Source organism: Mustelus asterias, chromosome 14, assembly GCF_964213995.1.
Source record: "Mustelus asterias chromosome 14, sMusAst1.hap1.1, whole genome shotgun sequence".
Taxonomy (NCBI): Eukaryota; Metazoa; Chordata; class Chondrichthyes; order Carcharhiniformes; family Triakidae; genus Mustelus; species Mustelus asterias.
This window is the reverse complement of record NC_135814.1, coordinates 2281854-2305565: the sequence shown is the minus strand read 5'-3', so window position 1 is coordinate 2305565 and position 23712 is coordinate 2281854. Positions and strand designations below refer to the sequence as shown.

At 48.4% G+C, this 23712-nt stretch overlaps 1 protein-coding gene across 1 annotated transcript in view; it reads right to left on the bottom strand.

Annotated features, from left to right (window-relative positions):
- The window catches only part of LOC144504067 (SPRY domain-containing protein 3-like), a 450173-nt gene that overhangs the window by 50616 nt on the left and 375845 nt on the right, over window positions 1–23712 (bottom strand). Inside the window, exon 8 of the mRNA XM_078229230.1 lies at window positions 2943–3000. Within this exon, the coding sequence (XP_078085356.1) occupies window positions 2943–3000 (58 nt within the window). The remainder of the gene's footprint in view (window positions 1–2942; window positions 3001–23712) is intronic.

The window sequence follows — 23712 nt, the reverse complement described above, 5'->3', positions numbered from 1 at the left end:
GTTTAGGCCCCCTGTTGTCTCCCATGTACAGACTAGGGGCAGGTGAAGAGCTAGAGTTCAGATTCCTGTCTTGTACATGGAGGAACTGCCATTGATTGTTCGATTGTATCCATTCAGGGATACCAGGAGGACTGGGGAATGCAGGAAATGCTGTTTTCACGATAGCTTTGACTAGAATGAGGATAAGATGGGCACATGCCCACTGGCACCGCTCAGGAGCACATGCCCACTGGCACCGCTCAGGAGCACATGCCCACTGGCACCGCTCAGGAGCACATGCCCACTGGCACTGCTCAGGAGCACATGCCCACTGGCACCGCTCAGGAGCACATGCCCACTGGCACCGCTCAGGGGCACATGCCCACTGGCACCGCTCAGGAGCACATGCCCACTGGCACTGCTCAGGAGCACATGCCCACTGGCACCATTCAGGAGCACATGCCCACTGGCACCGCTCAGGAGCACATGCCCACTGGCACCGCTCAGGAGCACATGCCCACTGGCACCGCTCAGGAGCACATGCCCACTGGCACCGCTCAGGAGCACATGCCCACTGGCACCGCTCAGGAGCACATGCCCACTGGCACCGCTCAGGAGCACATGCCCACTGGCACCGCTCAGGGGCACATGCCCACTGGCACCGCTCAGGAGCACATGCCCACTGGCACCGCTCAGGGGCACATGCCCACTGGCACATGCTCACTCTGAGGAACAAGAGCCAGCAAAGTCCCCGAGAGGGGTAAGATCCACAGAGATGCTTGGTGCGAACAAGTGTCTACAGAAGACACAGCTCCCACATGGGAAGACAGTTCCACAGACATTTGCGATTGTCTCAGGATGTGGCAGTTCACATGTGCCACATTCTCCCCGAGAAACTGACCCCACACAGATTTGGGCTGTGTGCCACTTGCTCTGAAGATTACTGTCACACTGAAGTTGTTTGCCACTGAATCCTGCCAGGGCTCAAGTGGGGACCTTTGCTGAATCCAGTAATTGGCTACATGCAACTACAGAAGGGAGGTGAGAGATGCCCTTCTATGTTCTAATAAAGCTCACCATTCTCTGCAGTTCCGCGTGGATGAAGTAAACCAGGCTGCGAGAGGTGTGGGATTCACTATAACCTCAGGCTTCCTGCCAGTTCAGGATGCCATTGGCTGCACTCACGTGGCTTTGAAAGCTCCCTTGTAGCAGCCAGTGTGATTCATTAATAGAAAAGGATTTTGCTCTCTGAGTGTCCAGCTAGTTTAGTGATCAGAGAAAGCAGATCCAGCATGTTTGTGCGAGGTACCCAGAGAGTCACTCTCTGCGTCACTCACAGCTGCCTCAGAGATTAGAGGGAGCTCAGCACTGAGTGGGTTGGTTCCACAGTGACGAGGGGTACCCCCAGCTGGAGGGCTAATGACCCTTATTCACCGGCCACAGAACACCTCTGAGAGGAGATACAATGCAGCACATTCTGCCAAATTCATGGAGCAAACTATTGACTTCCTGAAGATGCATTTCAGATGTTTGGACCAGTCAGGCGAGGCCCCTCAATACTCAGCACAGCGAGTGTCCCACATCATCATGTTGCTGCATCCTGCAAAACCTTGTGCTACAAAGGGGCAGTATGGGGCCTGTGGAGGTCATTAGCCAAGTATTGTTTCTTGCACGCTACACAAACAAAGCATACTGTTCATAGAGAAGGAAAGGAGAGAGTGCAGAATGTAGTGTTACAGTCATAGCTAGGGTGTAGAGAAAAGAATTAGAATAAAGTTTTAAAAGCATAGAATGAGAGTAAAAGATAGAATTAGAGGATAGCTGGGCACAGTTTGGGAGAAGTCGGCTCGCTGTACTGAAATACAAGCACATGGTCTGTGTATCAAGAAAGAAAAGTTTGACTTTTTCCAGACGTCAGACCAGTATTTGTGTCACGTTATTGATAGTAAAGGTTTACATAAAGCACTGAAAAAGATGGACGCTATTTTAGAAGCACCACATCCAATGAATGTGATGTAATTGAGGTGCTTTCTAGGATTAGTAAATTGTCATGGCAAATTTTGTTCCCAACTTAGCTACCTTACTGGAGCCATTGCATAGTTTCCATTTGTGAGACCATCATGGGACTGGATAACAGAATGTGAGAAGGCAGACAAGGATGTCAAAGATGCTTTGCAAAATTCTGAAGTATTGCTTCATTTTAATCTGAAGCTACCAGCGATGCTTCACAGGTTCTGGGATAGACCAGAAATGATCCTGTGGTGGGGAAGGTGGATGGATATGGTGTTGAAAGGAATGATATCTGCAACATATTGTATGTATCCTGATCTGAAACCATATGTGTTAAGAACCCTGCAATTTCTTTACCATAGTTACCCAATTCCCTTTCGAATGTTATTCCAGAATCTGCTTCCACCGCTCTTTCAGGCAGCACCTTCCAGATCACAAGAACTCACTGAGTAACTTTAAAAATTAAATCAATCTCCTTCAACTCAATGGGACATTGTTACCAGCACAAAGCTGCATTAGCGCAGTCAAGTTAAAGTTTATTGATTCGTCATAAGTCGGTTTGCATTAACAGTAAGTAGGTTTACAGTGAAGTTACTGTGAAAATTCCCAAGTCGCCACACTCCAGCGCCTGTTCAGGTACACTGAGGGAGAACTTAGCATGGCGAACGCACCTAACCAGCACGTCTTTCAAACTATGGGAGGAAACCGGAGCACCCGGAGGAAACCCATGCAGACACGGGGAGAACGTGCAAACTCCACACAGACAGTGACCCAAGCTGGGAATCGAACCCGGGTCCCTGGCGCTGTGAGGCAGCAGTGTTAACCCACTGTGCCACCGTGCTGGGAATCGAACCCGGGTCCCTGGCGTTGTGAGGCAGCAGTGTTAACCCACTGTGCCCCTTGTACTTCTAAAACTAGTACTGTCTAAACCACCTACAAACCGAGATTCCCACCTGCATGATACGCCACCGAGCCTTTGTTCCAGCCTGGATACCTCTGCTTGGGATAATCCTGGAAAATAAAAGATCCAAGCAATGGAGAGAATGCAGCAGGAATAAGTCCAATGTTTTAAACCATTTCTGTTAAACTTTGTTGTTGAATAATCATAGAATCCTGGAATGATTGCAGCACAAGGCGTGGCCATTCAGCCCATCATCAATTGGAAAACGATGGCCAGAGCCTGATTTTTCTAAGGAACCTCGGATGCATTTCATCTGGGTCTGGGAGTTTGTGGCGGCACGGTGGCACAGTGATTAGCACTGCTGCCTCACAGCTCCAGGGACCCAGGTTCAATTCCGAGCTTGGGTCACTGTCTGTGTGGAGTTTGCACATTCTCCCCGTGCCTGCATGGGTTTCCTCCAGGTGCTCCGGTTTCCTCCCACAGTCCAAAGGTGTGCAGATTAGGTTGATTGGCCATGCTAAATTTCCCTTTAGTGTCAGCTGGATTAGCAAGGTAAATATGTGGGGTTACGGGGATAGGGTCTGGGTGGGATTGTGCAGACTCAATGGGCCGAATGGCGTCCTTCTGCACTGTTGGGATTCTATGATTTATCCGCCCTCAAGAATGCTAAACCCATTAAAATTTCTAACTTGACTGTGTTTATCACGGTAAATATTTCACATCCCTCCTCCCTAACCACAATTTCAGAATTTCCCACATTGCCAGTAGTGAGAATTTGGCGAGGGGGCGCGGGGGGGGGGGGGGGCGGGGGGGGGGGGGCGTTGCAAGGAGGGGGTCCCTCTGTGGGAAAAAAAGGTTAGAATTTAGTTCTCCCGATTTTCAGGACAGGCGAAAGGCAGGTCGTGTTTCCCACTGAGCAATGTCAAGAACCACATTTGCATTTCATGAGTGTTCATTAAAAGGCCAACTTGCTGGAATCACGTTCACTCCCTCCCGTCAAACGAAATGCCCCACCAGCGGGTAACCAGAATGGTGTTTCCTGACTGTCTACAGGTGGCACGTACCTGGCCAACTTCATCCATGACTTGGGAGGTCAGTAGCTTCTATTTTCACTTTCCTTTCACACTGTCACTGAGATACATCAGGCACCTGGAGCACTGGCTGTGCCGAGACTGGAAACTGAGGCATCAGCAGGAGGGAGGGGTGTGACGGAGACAGCGCCGAGGGAAAGGGGAACGAGAGGGAGGGGAGTGATGGAGACGCTGAGGGAAAGGGGAATGAGAGGGAGGGGTGTGACGGAGACAGCGCCGAGGGAAAGGGGAACAAGAGGGAGGGGTGTGATGGAGACGCTGAGGGAAAGGGGAACGAGAGGGAGGGGTGTGACGGAGACAGCGCCGAGGGAAAGGGGAACGAGAGGGACGGATGTGATGGAGACGCTGAGGGAAAGGGGAACAAGAGGGACGGATGTGATGGAGACGCTGAGGGAAAGGGGAACAAGAGGGAGGGGTGTACTGAAGAAAGGTCGAGGGGGATGTCAAGGAACAAAGTGAAAGATCCTCTGAGTGCTAAAGTTAAAAGACTGTCCGAGGAAGGTTCAGAAACTGCCCTGGGACTGAGGCCACACTGTCCATATGGTCTTAGGTCTTATAATTCCAAAATGATATCAATGGGTTGGTGAAGTGGGCAGGAAAGTTAGATGGAGTTCAGCTCTGATCAGTGTGTGGTGATGTGTTTGGGGAGGTCAAACAGTAAAAGGGAATTTACAATAAATGGAAATGTACCAAGAGGGGGAGATGGAGTGAGAGATCTTGACGTGCAAGTGTACAGGTCCCGAAAGATAGCAGTACAAGTTGATAAGGTTGTAAAGAAAGCCTATGGAATGCGCTCCTTCATTGGCAGAGATATAGAATACATGAGAGATATAATGATGAAAATGTATAAAAAACTGGTGAAGTCACAACTGGAGTTTTGTGTGGAGTTCTGGTCACCACATTACAGGAAGGATGTAATTGCTCTGGAGCGAGTGCGGAGGAGGTTTACTCGGGTACTGCTGATCTAAAATGGGGTCCAACTTCCCCCCCCCACTCAATCTTCCCTCTGCTTTCCATTGTTCGTCATCCTCCCCGGCCCTCTGCTTTCCATCATGCCCCCCTGTCCTTCCAACCGCTCCCCCATCTTTGCACAACCCTCCCTCCCGCCTTGTGCTCGTCAGAGTAACAGAATCATACAGTGCAGAAGAGGCCCATTGGGCCCACACCAACACATTAGAAACACCTGAACCCCACTTAATCCCATTGCCAGCACTTGGTCCATTGCCCTGAATGTTATGATGTGCCAAGTGCTCATCCAAATCCCGGGCAGCACATTCCAGACCGTCACCACCCTCTGGGTAAAAACATTTTTCCTCACATTCCCCCCTAAACCTCCTGCCCCTCACTTTGAACCTATGTCCCCTCGTGACTGACCCTTCAACTAAGGGGAACAGCTGCTCCTTATCCACTCTGTCCACGTCCCTCATAATCTTGAACACCTTGATCAGGTTGCCCCTCGGTCTTCTCTGCTCCAATGAAAACAACCCAAGCCTATCCAACCTCTCTTCATAGCTTAAATGCTCCGTCCCAGGCAGCATCCTGGTGAATCTCCTCTGCACCCCCTCCAGTGCAATCACATCCTTCCTATAATGTGGCGGCCAGAACTGCACACAGTGCTCCAGCTGTGGCCTCACCAAAGTTCTATACAACTCCAACATGGCTTCCCTCCTTTTGTAATGTATACCCCGATTGATAAAGGCGAGTGTGCCGTGTGCCTTTTTCACCACCCTATTTACCTGCCTTTCCACCTTCAGAGGTCTGTGGACAAACATGTCAAGGTTCCTCTGTTCCACAGAACTTCCTAGTGTCCTGTCATTCATTGAGTACTTTCTTGTCAAATTACTCCTTCCAAACCTCACATTTTTCAGGGTTAAATTCCATCTGCCACTTATCTATCTGTCTGACCATTCCGTCTATATCTCCTTGTAGCCCAAGACACTTCGCCTCACTGTTAACCACCCGGCCAATCTTTGTCTCATCCACAAGCTTGCTAACCCTATCCCCACCTACCCCCCTCCCCCACATAACCCCAGACTCACCTTGCAAACTCCAAGGCGACCTTGTGGAAGGTTTGCGAGTCCCACAGCACTCTACGTCTATTTAGACAATGGTGGGAGCAGTAGACCCTACAGTCCACAGTCCTGGGTGCAGCACTGGTCAGAATCAGTCCTAGTGTAGGGTCCATGAGTCCAGTAGCCCAGTGCTGCCCATAAAGACCAGCTGAGCATGGAGCTGGAGGGCACAAACTGGTCTGCCCTGGCAGAGTGGTCTTAACAGGAGCAGCACGGCACGATGGCAGGTAGACTATGCTGCACTCACCTCAAAGTCTCAAGAGAACTGAGGTCTGTCTTGTGGGCACCACTCTTTTTCAGCTGGGTTTGAGGCGAACGTAATTTCCCGCTGATGATTGGAAGGCTTGATGAGATTTGTTTGGGCCGCTGTTTAATGAGATACGAATGAATGTCGATGGTGATCATGTAACCAGCCAGTGGGAAAATCAATCCACCAATTGGAAAAACTGCTTCCACGCTGCTGGGTTCCAACGTTTTGGCTTCCGCGAGATTCTCTGTCCCTGCCTGCCACCTAACCCGTGTGGGCAGGATGGGAGAATTCTACCCATAGAGGTTTTACAGACCAAAGGAGGCCATTTGGCCCATTGTGTTTGTGTCAGTCACAGCATAGCCTTGCAGTCTCATCACAATCTCCAGCTCGTAGCTTCTGAAGGATGTCAGTGAAAAAGGATCTTGGCTCAGAAGATCATGGAGTAAAATCCACAGAACAGGTGGAAGGGTCAGAGAACACTGACGGGAGAAACGTGTCAGCTTCCTAATAGTAGTTATACCATTGGACAGGACATTAAACAAGAAGTAATTGAAGATTTTAACAAAGGAATTGTTATAATTGTGGAGAACTTCAATCTTCATTGAGATAAAGACATCAAATTGGCAAGAATGGTCAGGAAATTAGTTTTGTCAAATGTTATTGTGACAATCTGTATTAATAGAGTCATAGAGGTTTACGCATGGAAACAGGCCCTTCGGCCCAACTTGTCCATGCCGCCCTTTTCTTTAATCCCCTAAATTAGTCCCTGTTGCCCACATTTGGCGCATATCCCTCTATACCCACCTTATCCATGTAACCATCTAAATTCTTTTTAGAAGACAAAATTGTACCCGCCTCTACTATTATCTCTGGCAGCTTGTTCCAGACACTCATCACCCTCTGTGTGAAAGAATTGCCCCTCTGGACACTTTTGTATCTCTCCCCTCTCACCATAAACCTATGCCCTCTAGTTTCAGACTCCCCTACCTTTGGGAAAAGATATTGACTATCTACCTTGTCTATGCCCCTCATTATTTTATAGACCTCTATAAGGTCACCCCTCAGCCTCTTACACTCCAGAGAAAAAAGTCCCAGTCTATCCAGCCTCTCCTTATAACTCAAACCATCAGATCCCGATAGCATCCTTGTTAATCTTTTCTGCACTCTTTCTAGTTTAATAATATCCTTTCTATAATAGGGTGACCAGAACTGTACACAATATTCCAAGTGTGGCCTTACCAATGTCTTGTACAACTTCAACAAGATGTCCCAACTCCTGTATTCAATGTTCTGACCAATGAAACCAAGCATGCCGAATGCCTTCTTCACCACTCTGTCCACCTGTGACTCCACTTTCAAGGAGCTATGAACATGTACCCCTAGATCTCATTGTTCTGTAACTCTCCCCAACGCCCTACCATTAACTGAGTCAGTCCTGCCCTGGTTCAATCTACCAAAATGCATCACCTCGCAATAATCTAAATTAAACTCCACCTGCCATTTGTCAGCCCACTGGCCCAATTGATCAAGATCCCGTTGCAATCTGAGATAATCTTCTTCACTGTTCACTATGCCACCAATCTTGGTGTCATCTGCAAACTTACTAGCCATGCCCAAATTCTCATCCAAATCATTAATATAAATGACAAATACTGGTGGACCCAGGACTGAACCCTGAGGCACACCGCTGGTCACAGGCCTCCAGTTTGAAAAACAACCCTCTACAACCACCCTCTGGCATCTGCCATCAAGCCAACTTTGTATCCATTTAGCTACCTCACCCTGGATCCCGTGAGATTTAACCTTATACAACAACCGACCATGCGGTACCTTGTCAAAGGCCTTGCTAAAGTCCATGTAGACAACATCAACTGCACTGCCCTCATCTACCTTCTTGGTTACCCCTTCAAAAAACACAAATTTGTGAGACATGATTTTCCACTCACAAAGCCATGCTGACTGTCCCTAATCAGTCCTTGCGTCTCTAAATGCCTGTAGATCCTGTCTCTCAAAATACCTTCCAACAACTTACCCACCACAGATCTGAGGCTCACCAGCCTGTAGTTCGCAGGCTTTTCCCTGCACCCCTTTTTAAACAAAGGCACAACATTTACATTGGCATAACTATAGGGTTCATGGTGGGAGATATAGGAAGGATATCAGAGGTAGGTTCTTTACGCAGAGAGTGGTTGGGGTGTGGAATGGACTGCCTGCAGTGATAGTGGAGTCAGACACTTTAGGAACATTTAAGCGGTTATTGGATAGGCACATGGAGCACACCAGGATGATAGGGAGTGGGATAGCTTGATCTTGGTTTCAGATAAAGCTCGGCACAACATCGTGGGCCGAAGGGCCTGTTCTGTGCTGTACTGTTCTATGTTCTATGTTCTCTTTGCCACCCTCCAATCTTCAGGCACCTCACCTGTGACTATCGATGATTCAAATATCTCTGCTAGGAGACCCACAATTTCCTCCCTCGCCTCCCACAATGTCCTGGGATACACTTCATCAGGTCCTGGGGATTTATCTATCTTGATGCGCTTTAAGACTTCCAGCACCTCCTTCTCTGTAATATGTACACTCCTCAAGACATCAATATTTAATTCTCCAAGTTCACGAACATCCATGCTCTTCTCAACAGTAAATACTGATGAGAAATATTCATTTAGGATCTCACCCATCTCTTGTGGATCCTTAAGAGGCTGATTTGATTTAACCCCCCCTGTGTTTCAGATTCCCTGACCAATGGAAATCTCTCAGTGTTTCTCCTGTCAAAACCTCTCGGAATTGTGCAGGTTTCAGTGAAATCACCTCTGATTCTTCTAAACTCCATTTACTCTGATATACTCCAGGGGTTTGATTTAATGATTTAGATGGAGAGGCAGACAGTGATATATTAACTTTGCTGATACAAAATTAGGTGAGAAGAGAAGCTGTGAGCAGGACACAGAGGCTGCAAAAAATATTAACAGGTTCGGGGAGGGGACAGCACAATAGCAGATGGAGCGCAATGTGGGGAAGGTTTTCACTTCGGTCATAACAATAAAAACTTTAAGTGTTGATGTTCAAAGAGACTTGGGTGTACTGTAACCCAGAGTCAGAATGCAGGTGCAGCAAGTAATTAGGGAGGCAGATGGCCATTATTGCAGGGAGATTAGAGTATAAGAATAAATAAATCTTGCTGCAGCTGTACAGGGTTTTGGTGAGACCACATCTGGAATATTGTGTGCTGTTTTAGTTCCCACATTTAGGAAAGGATATTCTGACACTGGGGTGGTACGGAAAGGTTCACTGGATTGGTCCCTGGGCTGAGGGGGTTGTCCTCTGATGAGAGGCTGAGTAAATTGGGTTTGTATTCTCTGGAGTTTAGAAGAATCAGAGGTGATCTGACTGGAATCAGCACAATTCTGAGAGGGTTTGATAGGATAAACGCTGAGAGATTTCCATTGGTCAGGGAATCTGAAACAGGGGGGTTATAGACTCAGGATAAGGGGCCGATCAGTTAGGACTGAGATGGGGAGAAATGACTTCACTCAAAAGGTTGTGAATCTTTGGAATTCTTTACTCCAGAGGGATGTGGATGCTCCATCATTGAATAGATTTAAGGCTGGGATAGATGTATTTTCTGAGGGAATGAAGGGATATGGGGAGTGGGCAGGAAAATGGAGCTGAAGCCCAAGATCGGCCGTGATCGTACTGAATGGTGGAGCAGACTCAATGGGCCAAATGGTCTGCTTGTGCTCCTATTTCCACATTTTTCTGTCCTCACTAGCCCTGAATACACAAACATATGAACTAGGGGCAGGAGTAGGCCACTCAGCCCCTCGAGCATGCTCCACCATTCAATAAGGTCATGGCTGAACTGATTGTGACCTCGGCTTCACATTCCACCTCCCCAAATAATAATCCTTTGTTCATCAACAATCATTCCATCTCTACCTTAAAAATATTCACTGACCCGGCTTCCACCGTTCTCTGAGGAAGAGAGTTCCAAACATTCACCACCTTCTGAGAGGAAACATTTCATCTCATCCCTGCTTTCAACAGGAGGCCTCTTATTTTCAAACTGTGTCCCTGGTTCAAGCCTCTCCCACAAGGGGAAACATCCCCTCAGTATCCACTCTGTCAATTCCCCTCAGGACTTTATGTATAAGGTCACCTTACAATCTTCTGAGGTCCACTGCATACAGTCCAACCTTTCCTCACAAGATAACTGCCTCATCCAAGGAATCAGTTGAGTTAAGCTTCTCTGAACTGCTTCAACAACTGCTGAAATAAGGAGACCAAAACTCTACAGTTTTCCAGATGTGGTCTCACCAAGACCCTACAATTGTCAAAACCTCCCAAATTTTATATTCCGTTCCTCTTGCAATAAATACCAACACTCCATTTGCCTTCCTAATCTCTTGCTATATCTGCTATAACTTTTCCTGAATCATATACAAGGACACCCAGATCCCTCTGTACTGCAGCAATCTGCAATCTCTCTCCATTTCAATAATTTGTGGCTATTCTATTCTTCCTGCCCAAGTTCACAATTCAATTCCTTTTCCAAATGCATTTTAGATGGAACCAGTATTTCTGAGGTTCACGGTGTTTAGATCCTGTGAAGCATTTTGAGACATTTGACTGTGTTAAAGGCGTTCTTGAGAAAGTCCCTGTTCCCACTGAATCTAACCTGAGCTGTACAGGAAGCTGCTGAGTAAGGCAAGAGCCCAAAGTGACGGCACGGATAGAAGATTGGCTGACTGGTAGAACACAGTAAGAAGTTTAACAACACCAGGTTAAAGTCCAACAGGTTTATTTGGTAGCAAAAGCCACACAAGCTTTCGGAGCTCCAAGCCCCTTCTTCAGGTGAGTGGGAGTTGTTGAAGCAGTTCAGAGAAGCTTAACTCAACTGATTCCTTGGATGAGGCAGTTATCTTGTGAGGAAAGGTTGGACTGTATGCAGTGGACCTCAGAAGATTGTAAAGTGATCTTATACATAAAGTCCTGAGGGGACGTGAGAGGCTCGAACCAGGGACACAGTTTGAAGAAGGGGTTTGGAGCTCCGAAAGCTTGTGTGGCTTTTGCTACCAAATAAACCTGTTGGACTTTAACCTGGTGTTGTTAAACTTCTTACTGTGTTTACCCCAGTCCAACGCTGGCATCTCCACATCATGACTGGTAGAAGGCAGAGGGTGCGGATAAAAGGGTCCTTTTCAGGATGGCAGCCGGTGACTCGTGGAGTTCCGCAGGGGTCAGTGCTGGGACCACAACTTTCCACTTTATACATCAATGATCTAAATGAAGGAACTGAAGGCATTGTTGCGAAGTTTACAGATGATACAAAGATATGTAGAGGGACAGGTAGTATTGAAGAAACAGGGGGGGCTGCAGAAGGACTTGGACAGGTTAGGAGAGTGGGTAAAGAAGTGGTAGATGGAATACAATGTGGGAAAGTGTGAGGTTATGCACTTGGTAGGAAAAATAGAGGCATAGACTATTTTTTCAATGGGGAAAGAATTCAGAAATCCGAAACACAAAGGGACTTGGGAATTCGGGTTCAGGATTCTCTTAAGGTTAATGTGCAGGTTCAGTCGGCAGTTAGGAAGGTAAATGCAATATTCGCATTCATTTCTAAAGAGCGAGAATACAGAAGCAGGGATGTACTTCTGAGGCTGTAAAAGGCTCTGGTCAGACCCCATTTGGAGTACTGTGAGCAGTTTTGGGTCCCGTATCTAGGGAAGGATGTGCTGGCCCTTGGAGAGGGCCCAGAAAGGCTTGACGTCTGAGGAACGTCTGAGGACTCTGGGTCTTTACTCGATGGAGTTCAGAAGGATGACGGGGGATCTCATTGAAACTGACAAAATATTGAAAGACCTGGATAGAGTGGTTATGGAGAGGATGATTCTATTAGTAGGAGAGACTAGGATCAGAGTAAAGGAACAACCCTTTGGAACAGAGATGAGGAGAAATTTCTTCAGCCAGAAAGTGGTGAATTGATGGAACTCATTGCCACAGAGGCTGTGGAGGCCGGGTCATTGAGTGTATTTGAGACAGAGATAGGTGTGTTCTTGATTGGTGAAGGGATCAAGGGTTCCGGGTAAAAGGTGGGAGAATGGGGTTGAGAAACGTATCAGCCATGATTGAATGAATTGTGGGCGGCACGGTGGCACAGCGGTTAGCACTCTGCCTCACAGCGCCAAGGACCCGGGTTCAATCCCGGCCTCAGGTTACTGTCTGCGGTATCTGCACGCTCTGCCCGTGTCTGCGTGGGTTTCCTCCCACACACCAAAAAATGTGCGGGTTAGGTTGATTGGCCATGCTAAATTGCCCCTTAGTGTCCCAGGATGTGTAGGTTAGAAGGATTAGAGGGATAAATGTGTGGGGTTATGGGGATAAGACCTGGGGTAGGATTGATGTCGATGCAGATTCGATAGGCTGAATGACCTCCTTCGGCACTATGGGGTTTCTTTGATCTATGATATTTGTTTTATGGTCTACCTGGCAATGTTTCATGGGGAGAGTGTAGAGGGAGCTTTACTCTGTATCTAACCCCACGCTGTACCTGTCCTGGGAGTGTTTGATGGGGACAGTGTAGAGGGAGCTTTACTCTGTATCTAACCCCGTGCTGTACCTGTCCTGGGAATGTTTGATAGGGACAGTGTAGAGGGAGCTTTACTCTGTATCTAACCCCGTGCTGTACCTGTCCTGGGAGTGTTTGATGGGGACAGTGTAGAGGGAGCTTTACTCTGTATCTAACCCCGTGCTGTACCTCTGCGGGGAGTGTTTGATGGGGACAGTGTAGAGGGAGCTTTACTCAGTATCTAACCCCGTACTGTACCTGTCTTGGGAGTGTTTGATGGGGACAGTGGAGAGGGAGCTTTACTCTGTATCTAACCCCGTGCTGTACCTGTCCTGGGAGTGTTTGATGGGGACAGTGTAGAGGGAGCATTACTCTGTATCTAACCCTGTGCTGTACCTGTCCTGGGAGTGTTTGGTGGGGGACAGTGTAGAGGGAGCATTACCCTGTATCTATCCAGTGCTGTACCTACCTTGGAAGTGTTTGCTGGGGACAGTGTAGAGAGAGCTTTACTCTGTATCTAACACTATGCTGTACCTTCCGGGAGTGTTTGATGGCTACAGTGTAAAGGGAGCATTACTCTGTATCTATCCAGTGCTATACCTACCCTGGGAGTGTTTGATGGGGACAGTGTCGAGGGAGCTTTACTCTGTATCTAACCCCGTGCTGTACCTGTCCTGGGAGTGTTTGATGGGGACAGTGTAGAGGGAGTTTTACTCTGTATCTAACTCCGTGCTGTACCTGTCCTGGGAGTGTTTGATGGGGACAGTATAGAGGGAGGTTTACTCTGTATCAAACTCCGTGCTGTACCTGTCCTGGGAATGTTTGATAGGGACAGTGTAGAGGGAGGTTTACTCTGTATCTAGCCTCATGCTGTACCTGTCCTGGGAATGTTTGTTGGGGACAGTGTAGAGGGAGCTTTCCTCTGAATCTCGCCTCATGCTGTACCTGTCCTGGGAGTGTTTGGTGGGGGGCAGTGCAGAGGGAGCTTTACTCTGTATCCAACCATGTGCTGGGAGTGTTTGATGGGGACAGTGTACAGGGAGCTTTACTCTATATCTAACCCCGTGCTGTACCTGTCCTGGGAGTGTTTGATGGGGACAGTGTAGAGCGAGCTTTACTCTGTATATAACCCCGTGCTGTGCCTGTTCTCGGAGTGTTTGATGGGGTAAGGAGTTTAACAACACCAGGTTAAAGTCCAACAGGTTTATTTGGTAGCAAATGCCACTAGCTTTCGGAACAGGCTGTCCCTTTGTCAGGTGGAGTGGGAGTTCTGCTCGCAAACAGGGCATACAGAGACACAAACTCAATTCACAGAATAATGATTGGAATGCAGTCTTTACAGATAATCAAGTCTTAAAGGTACAGACAATGTGAGTGGAAAAAGCGCTAAGCACAGGTTAAGGAGATGTGTATTGTCTCCAGACAGGACAGCCAGTGAGATTCTGCAAGTCCAGGCAAGCTGTGGGGGTTACAGATAGTATGACATGAACCCAAGATCCCGGTTTAGGCCGTCCTCATGTGTGCAGAACTTGGCTATCAGTTTCTGCTCAGTGACTCTGCGCTGTCGTGTGTCGTGAAGGCCGCCTTGGAGAACGCTTACGCGAAGATCAGAGGCCGAATGCCCGTGACCACTGAAGTGCTCCCCCACAGGAAGAGAACAGTCTTGCCTGGTGATTGTTTGATGAGTGTTTGATGGGGACAGTGTGGAGAGAGCTTTACTGTGACAAGTGGTGTTCCTCAGGGATCAGTGCTGGGACCTTTGCTGTTTGTAATATATATAAATGATTTGGAGGAAAATGTAACTGGATTGATTAGTAAGTTTGCGGACGACACAAAGGTTGGTGGATTTGCGGATAGCGATGAGGACCATCAGAGGATACAGCAGGATATGGATCAGTTGGAGACTTGGGTGGAGAGATGGCAGATGGAGTTTAATCCGGACAAATGTGAGGTAATGCATTTTGGAAGGTCTGATACAGATAGGAAATATACAGTAAATGGCAGAATCCTTAAGAGTATTGATAGGCAAAGGGATCTGGGTGTACAGATACACAAGTCACTGAAAGTGGCAATGCAGGTGGAGAAGGTAGTCAAGAAGGCATACGGCATGCTTGCCTTCATCGGCCGGGGCATTGAGTTTAAAAATTTGGAAGTCATGTTGCAGCTTTATAGAACCTTAGTTCGGCCGCACTTGGAATATAGTGTTCAATTCTGGTCGCCACACTACCAGAAGGATGTGGAGGCTTTGGAGAGGGTACAGAAAAGATTTACCAGGATGTTGCCTGGTATGGAGGGCATTAACTATGAGTAGAGGTTGGAGAAACTTGGTTTGTTCTCACTGGAGCGACGGAGGTTGAGGGGAGACCTGATTGAAGTCGATGAGATTATGAGAGGCATGGACAGAGTGGATAGTCAGAAGCTTTTTCCCAGGGTGGAAGAGTCAATTACTAGAGGGCATCGATTTAAGGTGCGAGGGGCAAGGTTTAAAAGAGATGTACGAGGCAGATTTTTTACACAGAGGGTGGTGGGTGCCTGGAACTCGTTGCCGGGGGAGGTAGTGGAAGCAGATACGGGAGTGACTTTTAAGGGGCGTCTTGTCAAGTACATGAATGAGATGGGAATAGAGGGCTATGGTCCCCAGAAGCGTCGGGGGTTTCAGTTAAGTCGGACAGCATGGTCAGTGCAGGCTTGGAGGGCCGAAGGGCCTGTTCCTGTGCTGCAATTTTATTTGTTCTATGTGTCTAACCCCGTGCTGTACCTGTCCTGGGAGTGTTTGATGGGGACAGTGTAGTGGGAGCTTTACTCTGTATCTAACCCCGTGCTGTACCTGTCCTGGGAGTGTTTGATGGGGACAGTGTAGAGGGAGCTTTACTCTGTATCTAACCCCGTGCTGTACCTGTCCTGGGAGTGTTTGATGGGGGACAGTGTAGAGGGAGCTTTACTCTGTGTCTAACCCCGTGCTGTACCTGTCCTGGGAGTGTTTGATGGGGACAGTGTAGAGGGAGCTTTACTCTGTATCTAACCCCGTGCTGTACCTGTCCTGGGAGTGTTTGATGGGGACAGTGTAGAGGGAGCTTTACTCTGTATCTAACCCCATGCTATACCTGTGCTGGGAGTGTTTGATGGGGACAGTGTAGAGGGAGCTTTACTCTGTATCTAACCCTGTGCTATACCTGTGCTGGGAGTGTTTGATGGGGACAGTGTAGAGAGAGCTTTACTCTGTTTCAAAGCCTGCGCTGTATCTCGGTGAGCTACAGAGAGTGGCATTTGGGGATGGTGTATTGGTTGAGTTTGTGGACATCGAAAATAAAGTTCACATATCGGGAGCAGTTAAAGAGGAGATGCATTTGGCAGTAATTGGAGGGAGCGCTGGGTTAGGGAATAGGTGTTATATCAGGCTGCATGCAGAGCTATATCTGTGAATGCTTTGCCAGCAGATTATTCGCTGAAGCTTTATTTGACTGACACCAGGTGTAGCAGCTGGCCTCCTGACAATGATCCAGAAATCCAGCCTAAATTTAGGTTTACAAGGCCACAATGTGATATATAAATATCCAAACTGGAGCAGCCCTCATCAACAAATTGGTTGACAGAATGTTTGTACAATGATTCTTCCAGACACACGGCAGGTGGTGAAATTTGAATTCCATAAAAAACTACTGATGACCATGAAACCATTGTTGATTGTCAGGAAATTTATCTGGGTCACGAATCTCCTTTCGGGAAGGAAATCTGCTGTCCCTACCCAGTCTGGCCTACACGTGACTCCAGAGCCACAGCCCTCCAAAGGCAACTCGGGATGAACAATAAATCCTGGCCGGCAAGCGACACCCATGTCCCACAAATGAATAAAAAAAGGTGTCCCAAGGTTTGCACCCAATGCTCTGCTTTCTCCATGCAAAACTGAAGAACCCCCACAATAAAAGCATCGATGCAGATCCCGGTGAGAAACCCTGAAAAATATCTCGATCCATCCACTCAAACTGTCTCCCAGTGAGAGTCCTTCGGCCCTTCGAGCCTGCTCCGCCATTCAATTTGATCATGGCTGATCATCAAATTCAATATCCTGATCCCCCCTTCCCCCCATATCCCTTGACCCCCTTTAGCCCCAAGAGCGAAATACAAAGAACAAAGAACAAAGAACAGTACAGCACAGGAACAGGCCCTTTGGCCCTCCACGCCCGTGCCGCTCCCCGGTCCAAACTAGACCATTCTTTTGTATCCCTCCATTCCCACTCCGTTCATATGGCTGTCTAGATAAGTCTTAAACGTTCCCAGTGTGTCCGCCTCCACCACCTTGCCTGGCAGCGCATTCCAGGCCCCCACCACCCTCTGTGTAAAATATGTCCGTCTGATATCTGTGTTAAACCTCCCCCCTTTCACCTTGAACCTATGACCCCTCATGAACGTCACCACCGACCTGGGGAAAAGCTTCCCACCGTTCACCCTATCTTTGCCTTTCATAATTTTATACACCTCTATTAAGTCTCCCCTCATCCTCCGTCTTTCCAGGGAGAACAACCCCAGTTTACCCAATTTCTCCTCATAACTAAGCTCCTCCATACCAGGCAATATCCTGGTAAACCTCCTCTGTACTCTCTCCAAAGCCTCCACGTCCTTCTGGTAGTGTGGCGACCAGAACTGGACGCAGTATTCCAAATGCGGCCGAACCAACGTTCTGTACATCTGCAACATCAGACCCCAACTTTTATACTCTATGCCCCGTCCTATAAAGGCAAGCATGCCATATGCCTTCTTCACCTCCTTCTCCACCTGTGACGTCACCTTCAAGGATCTGTGGACTTGCACACCCAGGTCCCTCTGAGTATCTACACCCTTTATGGTTCTGCCATTTATCGTATAGCTCCTCCCTACATTATTTCTACCAAAATGCATCACTTCGCATTTATCTGGATTGAACTCCATCTGCCATTTCTTTGCCCAAATTTCCAGCCTATCTATATCCTTCTGTAGCTTCTGACAATGCTCCTCACTATCTGCAAGTCCTGCCAATTTTGTGTCGTCCGCAAACTTACTGATCACCCCAGTTACACCTTCTTCCAGATCATTTATATAAATCACAAACAGCAGAGGTCCCAATACAGAGCCCTGCGGAACACCACTAGTCACAGGCCTCCAGCCGGAAAAAGACCCTTCCACTACCACCCTCTGTCTTCTGTGACCAAGCCAGTTCTCCAACCATCTCGCCACCTCCCCCTTTATCCCACGAGATCCAACCTTTTTCACCAGCCTACCATGAGGGACTTTGTCAAACGCTTTACTAAAGTCCATATAGACGACATCCACGGCCCTTCCCTCATCAACCATTCTGGTCACTTCTTCAAAAAACTCCACCAGGTTAGTGAGGCATGACCTCCCTCTCACAAAACCATGCTGACTATCATTAATGAGTTTTGAAATCTAATTTTTTCTTGTAATCAGACAGCGTTTTGGCCTCAACTACTTTCTGTGGCAGTGAATTCCACACATTCGCCACCCTCTGGGTGAAGAAATTTCTCCTCACCCCAGTTCTAAAAGGTTTACCCCTTACCCTCAAACTATGACCCCTCGTCTGGACTCCCCCACCATCGGGAACATTCTCTCTGAATCTACCCTGTCTAACATTGTTAGAATTTTATAAGTTTCTATGCGATCCTCTCTCACTCTTCGAAACTCCAATGAATATGATCCTAACCGACTTAGTCTCTCCTCATACGACAGACCTGCCATCCCAGGAATCAGCCTGGTAAACCTTCACTGTGCTCTCTCGAGAGCAAGGACATCCTTCCTCAGATAAGGACACCAAAACTGCACACAGTACTCCACGTATAGCCTCCCCAACGCCCTATACAATTGCAGTAAAACATCCCTATCTCTATACTCAAATCCTCTCGCTCTGAAGGCCAACAGACCATTTGCCTTCTTTACTGCCTGCTGTACCTGCACACTTACTTTCAGCGACTGATGCACGAGGACTCCAAGGTCTCACTGAGTATCCGCCTCTCTCAATTTACACCCATTCAAGTAATAATCTGTCTTCCAATTATTACTACCAAAGTGGATAACCTCACATTTATCCACATTATACTGCACCTGCCATGCAGATGCCCACACACTCAGCCTGTCCAAATCATGCTGAAGCATCTCTGCATCCTCCTCACAGCTCACCCTCCCACCCAACTTTGTATCATCTGCAAATTTGGAGATAATACATTTAGTTCCCTTTCCCAAATCATTAATATATAATGTGAGCAGTTGGGGTCTGAGCACAGATCCCTGCGGAACCCCACTAGGCACTGACTGCCAATCAGAAAAAGACCATTTATGCCAACTCTTTGCTTCCTATCTACGAACCAGCTTTCTATCCATCTCAAGACATTACCTGCAATCCCGTGTGCTTTAACTTTACATAGTAGGCTGTTATGTGAGACCTGGTTGAAAGCCTCCTGAAAGTCTAAATAAACTACATCCACTGGTTCTCTTTGGTCAATTCTACTCGTTACATCCTCAAAATATTCCTATAGATTTATCAAGCATGATTTCCCTTTTGTAAATCCATGCTGACTTGGTCTGATTATACCGCTGCCTTCCAAATGCCGAGTTATGAAAGCTTTGATAATGGACTAGAGCAACGTCCCCAGTACCGACGTTACAAGTCAGTGCGTGTGGAACTGTAACCCAGTGAGAGTCAGTGTGTGCGGAACCTGGACCCCAGTGAGAGTCAGTGTGTGTGGAACTGTATCCCAGTGAGAGTCAGTGTGTGCGGAACCTGGACCCCAGTGAGAGTCAGTGTGTGTGGAACTGTACCCCAGTGAGAGTCAGTGTGTGTGGAACTGTAACCCAGTGAGAGTCAGTGTGTGCGGAACCTGGACCCCAGTGAGGGTCAGTGTGTGTGGAACTGTAACCCAGTGAGAGTCAGTGTGTGCGGAACCTGGACCCCAGTGAGGGTCAGTGTGTGGGGAACGTGTACCCCAGTGAGAGTCAGTGCATCTGGAACTGTACCGCAGTGACAGTCAGTCTGCATGGAATCTGTATCCCATTGAGAGTCAGTGTGTGTGGAACTGTATCCCAGTGAGAGTCAGTGTGTGTGTGGAAGCCGTACCCCAGTGAGAGTCAGTGTGTGTCGAACTGTATCCCAATGAGAGTCAGTGTCTGTGGAACTGTATCCCAGTGAAAGTCAATGTCTGTGGAACTGTATCCCAGTGAGAGTCAGTGTGTGTGGAACTGTACCCCAGTGAGAGTCAGTGTGTGTGGAACTGTATCCCAGTGAGAGTCAGTGTGTGTGGAACTGTATCCCAGTGAGAGTCAGTGTGTGTGGAACTGCATCCCAGTGAGAGTCAGTGTGTGTGGAACTGTATCCCAGTGAGAGTCAGTGTATGTGGAACTGTATCCCAGTGAGAGTCAGTGTGTGTGGAATTGTATCCCAGTGAGAGTCCGTGTGTGTGGAACTGTACCCCAGTGAGAGTCAGTGTGTGTGGAACTGTATCCCAGTGAGAGTCAGTGTGTGTGGAACTGTACCCCAGTGAGAGTCAGTGTGTGTGGAATTGTATCCCAGTGAGAGTCAGTGTGTGTGGAATTGTATCCCAGTGAGAGTCAGTGTGTGTGGAACTGTGTCCCAGTGAGAGTCAGTGTGTGTGGAACTGTATCCCACTGAGAGTCAGTGTGTGTGGAACTGCATCCCAGTGAGAGTCAGTGTGTGTGGAATTGTATCCCACTGAGAGTCCGTGTGTGTGGAACTGTATCCCAGTGAGAGTCAGTGTGTGTGGAACTGTATCCCAGTGAGAGTCAGTGCGTGTGGAACTGTGTCCCAGTGAGAGTCAGTGCGTGTGGAACTGTACCCCAGTGAGAGTCAGTGTGTGTGGAACTGTATCCCAGTGAGAGTCAGTGTGTGTGGAACTGTATCCCAGTGAGAGTCAGTGCGTGTGGAACTGTGTCCCAGTGAGAGTCAGTGTGTGTGGAACTGTACCCAAGTGAGAGTCAGTGTGTGTGGAATTGTATCCCAGTGAGAGTCAGTGTGTGTGGAATTGTATCCCAGTGAGAGTCAGTGTGTGTGGAACTGCATCCCACTGAGAGTCCGTGTGTGTGGAACTGTATCCCAGTGAGAGTCAGTGTGTGTGGAACTGTATCCCAGTGAGAGTCAGTGTGTGTGGAACTGTATCCCAGTGAGAGTCAGTGCGTGTGGAACTGTGTCCCAGTAAGAGTCAGTGTGTTCTGGGTGTGTGGGTTTGTGAAAATTATGCAATGAAAAGTTTAATAACCGCTGGCTGGGATTGCCGAGCGTTTCTGTCTTTTGGGCCGAGGGGAACGTGTCCAGCTGCTTAACTTCCTCTCCTCACTTTCCCGCAGATTTTTAGATTTTCTCACTGGCCAACTGGGTGTTCTGTGAAATCTCTGCCAGTTGTACTTGCAATGGCTGAGGGAGCTCAGAGAGGGAGCACAGAGAGAGATTGAGCAGAGAGAGAGAGAGCACAGAGAGAGAGCAGAGAGAGAGAGAGAGCACAGAGAGTGAGACAGAGCACAGAGAGAGAGAGAGCACAGAGAGAGGGAGACAAAGCACAGAGAGAGAGCAGAGAGAGCAGCAGAGAGAGAGAGAGAGATAGAGTGAGCACAGAGAGAGACAGAGCACAGAGAGAGAGCAGAGAGAGAGAGAGAGAGCACAGAGAGAGAGAGAGCACAGAGAGAGAGAGAGAGCAGAGAGAGAGAGCACAGAAGAGAGAGAGAGAAAAGAGAGAGAGAGCACGGAGAGAGAGAGAGCACAGAGAGAGAGAGCAGAGAGAGAGAGCACGGAGAGAGAGAGAGAGCACAGAGAGAGAGAGAGAGAGCAGAGAGAGAGACAGCACAGAGAGAGAGAGCAGAGAGAGAGAGAGAGCAGAGAGAGAGAGATAGCACAGAGAGAGAGAGAGAGAGCACAGAGAGAGAGAGCACAGAGTGAGAGAGAGAGCACAGAGAGAGAGAGAACACACAGAGAGAGAGAGAGCACAGAAAGAGAGAGAGCACAAAGAGAGAGAGCACAGAGAGAGAGAGAGCACAGAGAGAGAGAGCACAGAGAGAGAGAGAACACAGAGAGAGAGAGAGAGAGCAGAGAGAGAGAGAGCACAGAGTGAGAGAGAGAGCACAGAGAGAGAGAGAGCACAGAGAGAGGGAGCACAGAGAGAGAGTGAGCACAGAGAGAGAGAGAGAGCACAGAGAGAGAGAGAGCACAGAGAGAGCGAGAGAACAGAGAGAAAGAGAGCACAGAGAGAGAGAGAACACAGAGAGAGAGAGAGAACAGAGAGAAAGAGAGCACAGAGAGAGAGAGAACACAGAGAGAGAGAGCACAGAGAGAGAGCACAGAGTGAGAGAGAGAGCACAGAGAGAGAGAGAGCACAGAGAGAGGGAGCACAGAGAGAGAGAGTGAGCACAGAGAGAGAGAGAGCACAGAGAGAGAGAGAACACAGAGAGAGCGAGAGAACAGAGAGAAAGAGAGCACAGAGAGAGAGAGAGCACAGAGAGAGAGAGCACAGAGAGAGAGCGAGAACACAGAGAGAGAGAGAGAGCAGACAGAGAGAGAGAGAAGAGAGAGAGAGCAGACAGAGAGAGCACAGAGAGAGAGAGAGAGCACAGAGAGAGTGAGAGCAGAGAGAGAGAGAGAGCAGAGAGAGAGAGAGAGAGCGCAGAGAGAGAGAGAGAGCACAGAGAGAGAGAGAGAAGAGAGAGAGAGCAGACAGAGAGAGCACAGAGAGAGAGAGAGAGCACAGAGAGAGTGAGAGCAGAGAGAGAGAGAGCGAGAGCAGAGAGAGCACAGAGAGAGAGAGAGAGCGCAGAGAGAGAGAGAGAGAGCACAGAGAGAGAGAGAGAGCAGAGAGAGAGAGCACACAGAGAGAGAGAGCAGAGAGAGAGCACAGAGAGAGAGAGAGCACAGAGAGAGAGAGAGAACAGAGAGAGAGCACGGAGAGAGAGCAGAGAGAGAGAGAGAGAGCACAGAGAGAGAGAGAGAGAGAAAGAGAGCACAGAGAGAGAGAGAGAGAGAACAGAGAGAGAGAGCAGAGAGAGAGAGAACAGAGAGAGAGAGAACAGAGAGAGAGAGAGAACAGAGAGAAAGAGAGCACAGAGAGAGAGAGAGAGAGCGAGAGCACAGAGAGAGAAAGAGCACAGATAGAGCACAGAGAGAGCAGAGAGAGAGAGACAACAGAGAGAAATAGAGCACAGAGAGAGAGAGAGCACAGATAGAGAGAGAGCACAGAGAGAGAGAGAGCAGAGAGAGACACACAGATAGAGAGAGAGAGAGAAGAGAGAAAGAGAGCACAGAGAGAGAGAGCACAGATAGACAGAGAGAGCACAAAGAGAGAGAGCAGAGAGAGAGAGCGAGCACAGAGAGAGAGAGAGAGAGCAGAGAGAGAGAGAGCACAGAGAGAGAGAGCAGAGAGAGAGAGCACAGAGAGAGAGAGAGAGAACAGAGAGAGAGAGCAGAGAGAGAGAGAGCACAGAGAGAGAGGGCAGAGAGAGAGCACAGAGAAGGAGAGAACACAGAGAGAGAGAGAGCACAGAGAGAGAGAGAACACAGAGAGAGAGAGAGAGAACAGAGAGAGAGAGAGCACAGAGAGAGAGAGAGAGCACAGAGAGAGAGAGAGCACAGAGAGAGAGAGAACACAGAGAGAGAGAGCACAGAGAGAGAGAGAACACAGAGAGAGAGAGAGAGAGAGAACACAGAGAGAGAGAGAGCACACAGAGAGAGAGAGCACAGAGAGAGAGAAAGAGCACAGAGAGAGAGAGCACAGAGAGAGAGAGCACAGAGAGAGAGAGAGAACAGAGAGAGAGAGAGCACACAGAGAGAGAGAGAGCACAGAGAGAGAGAAAGAGGG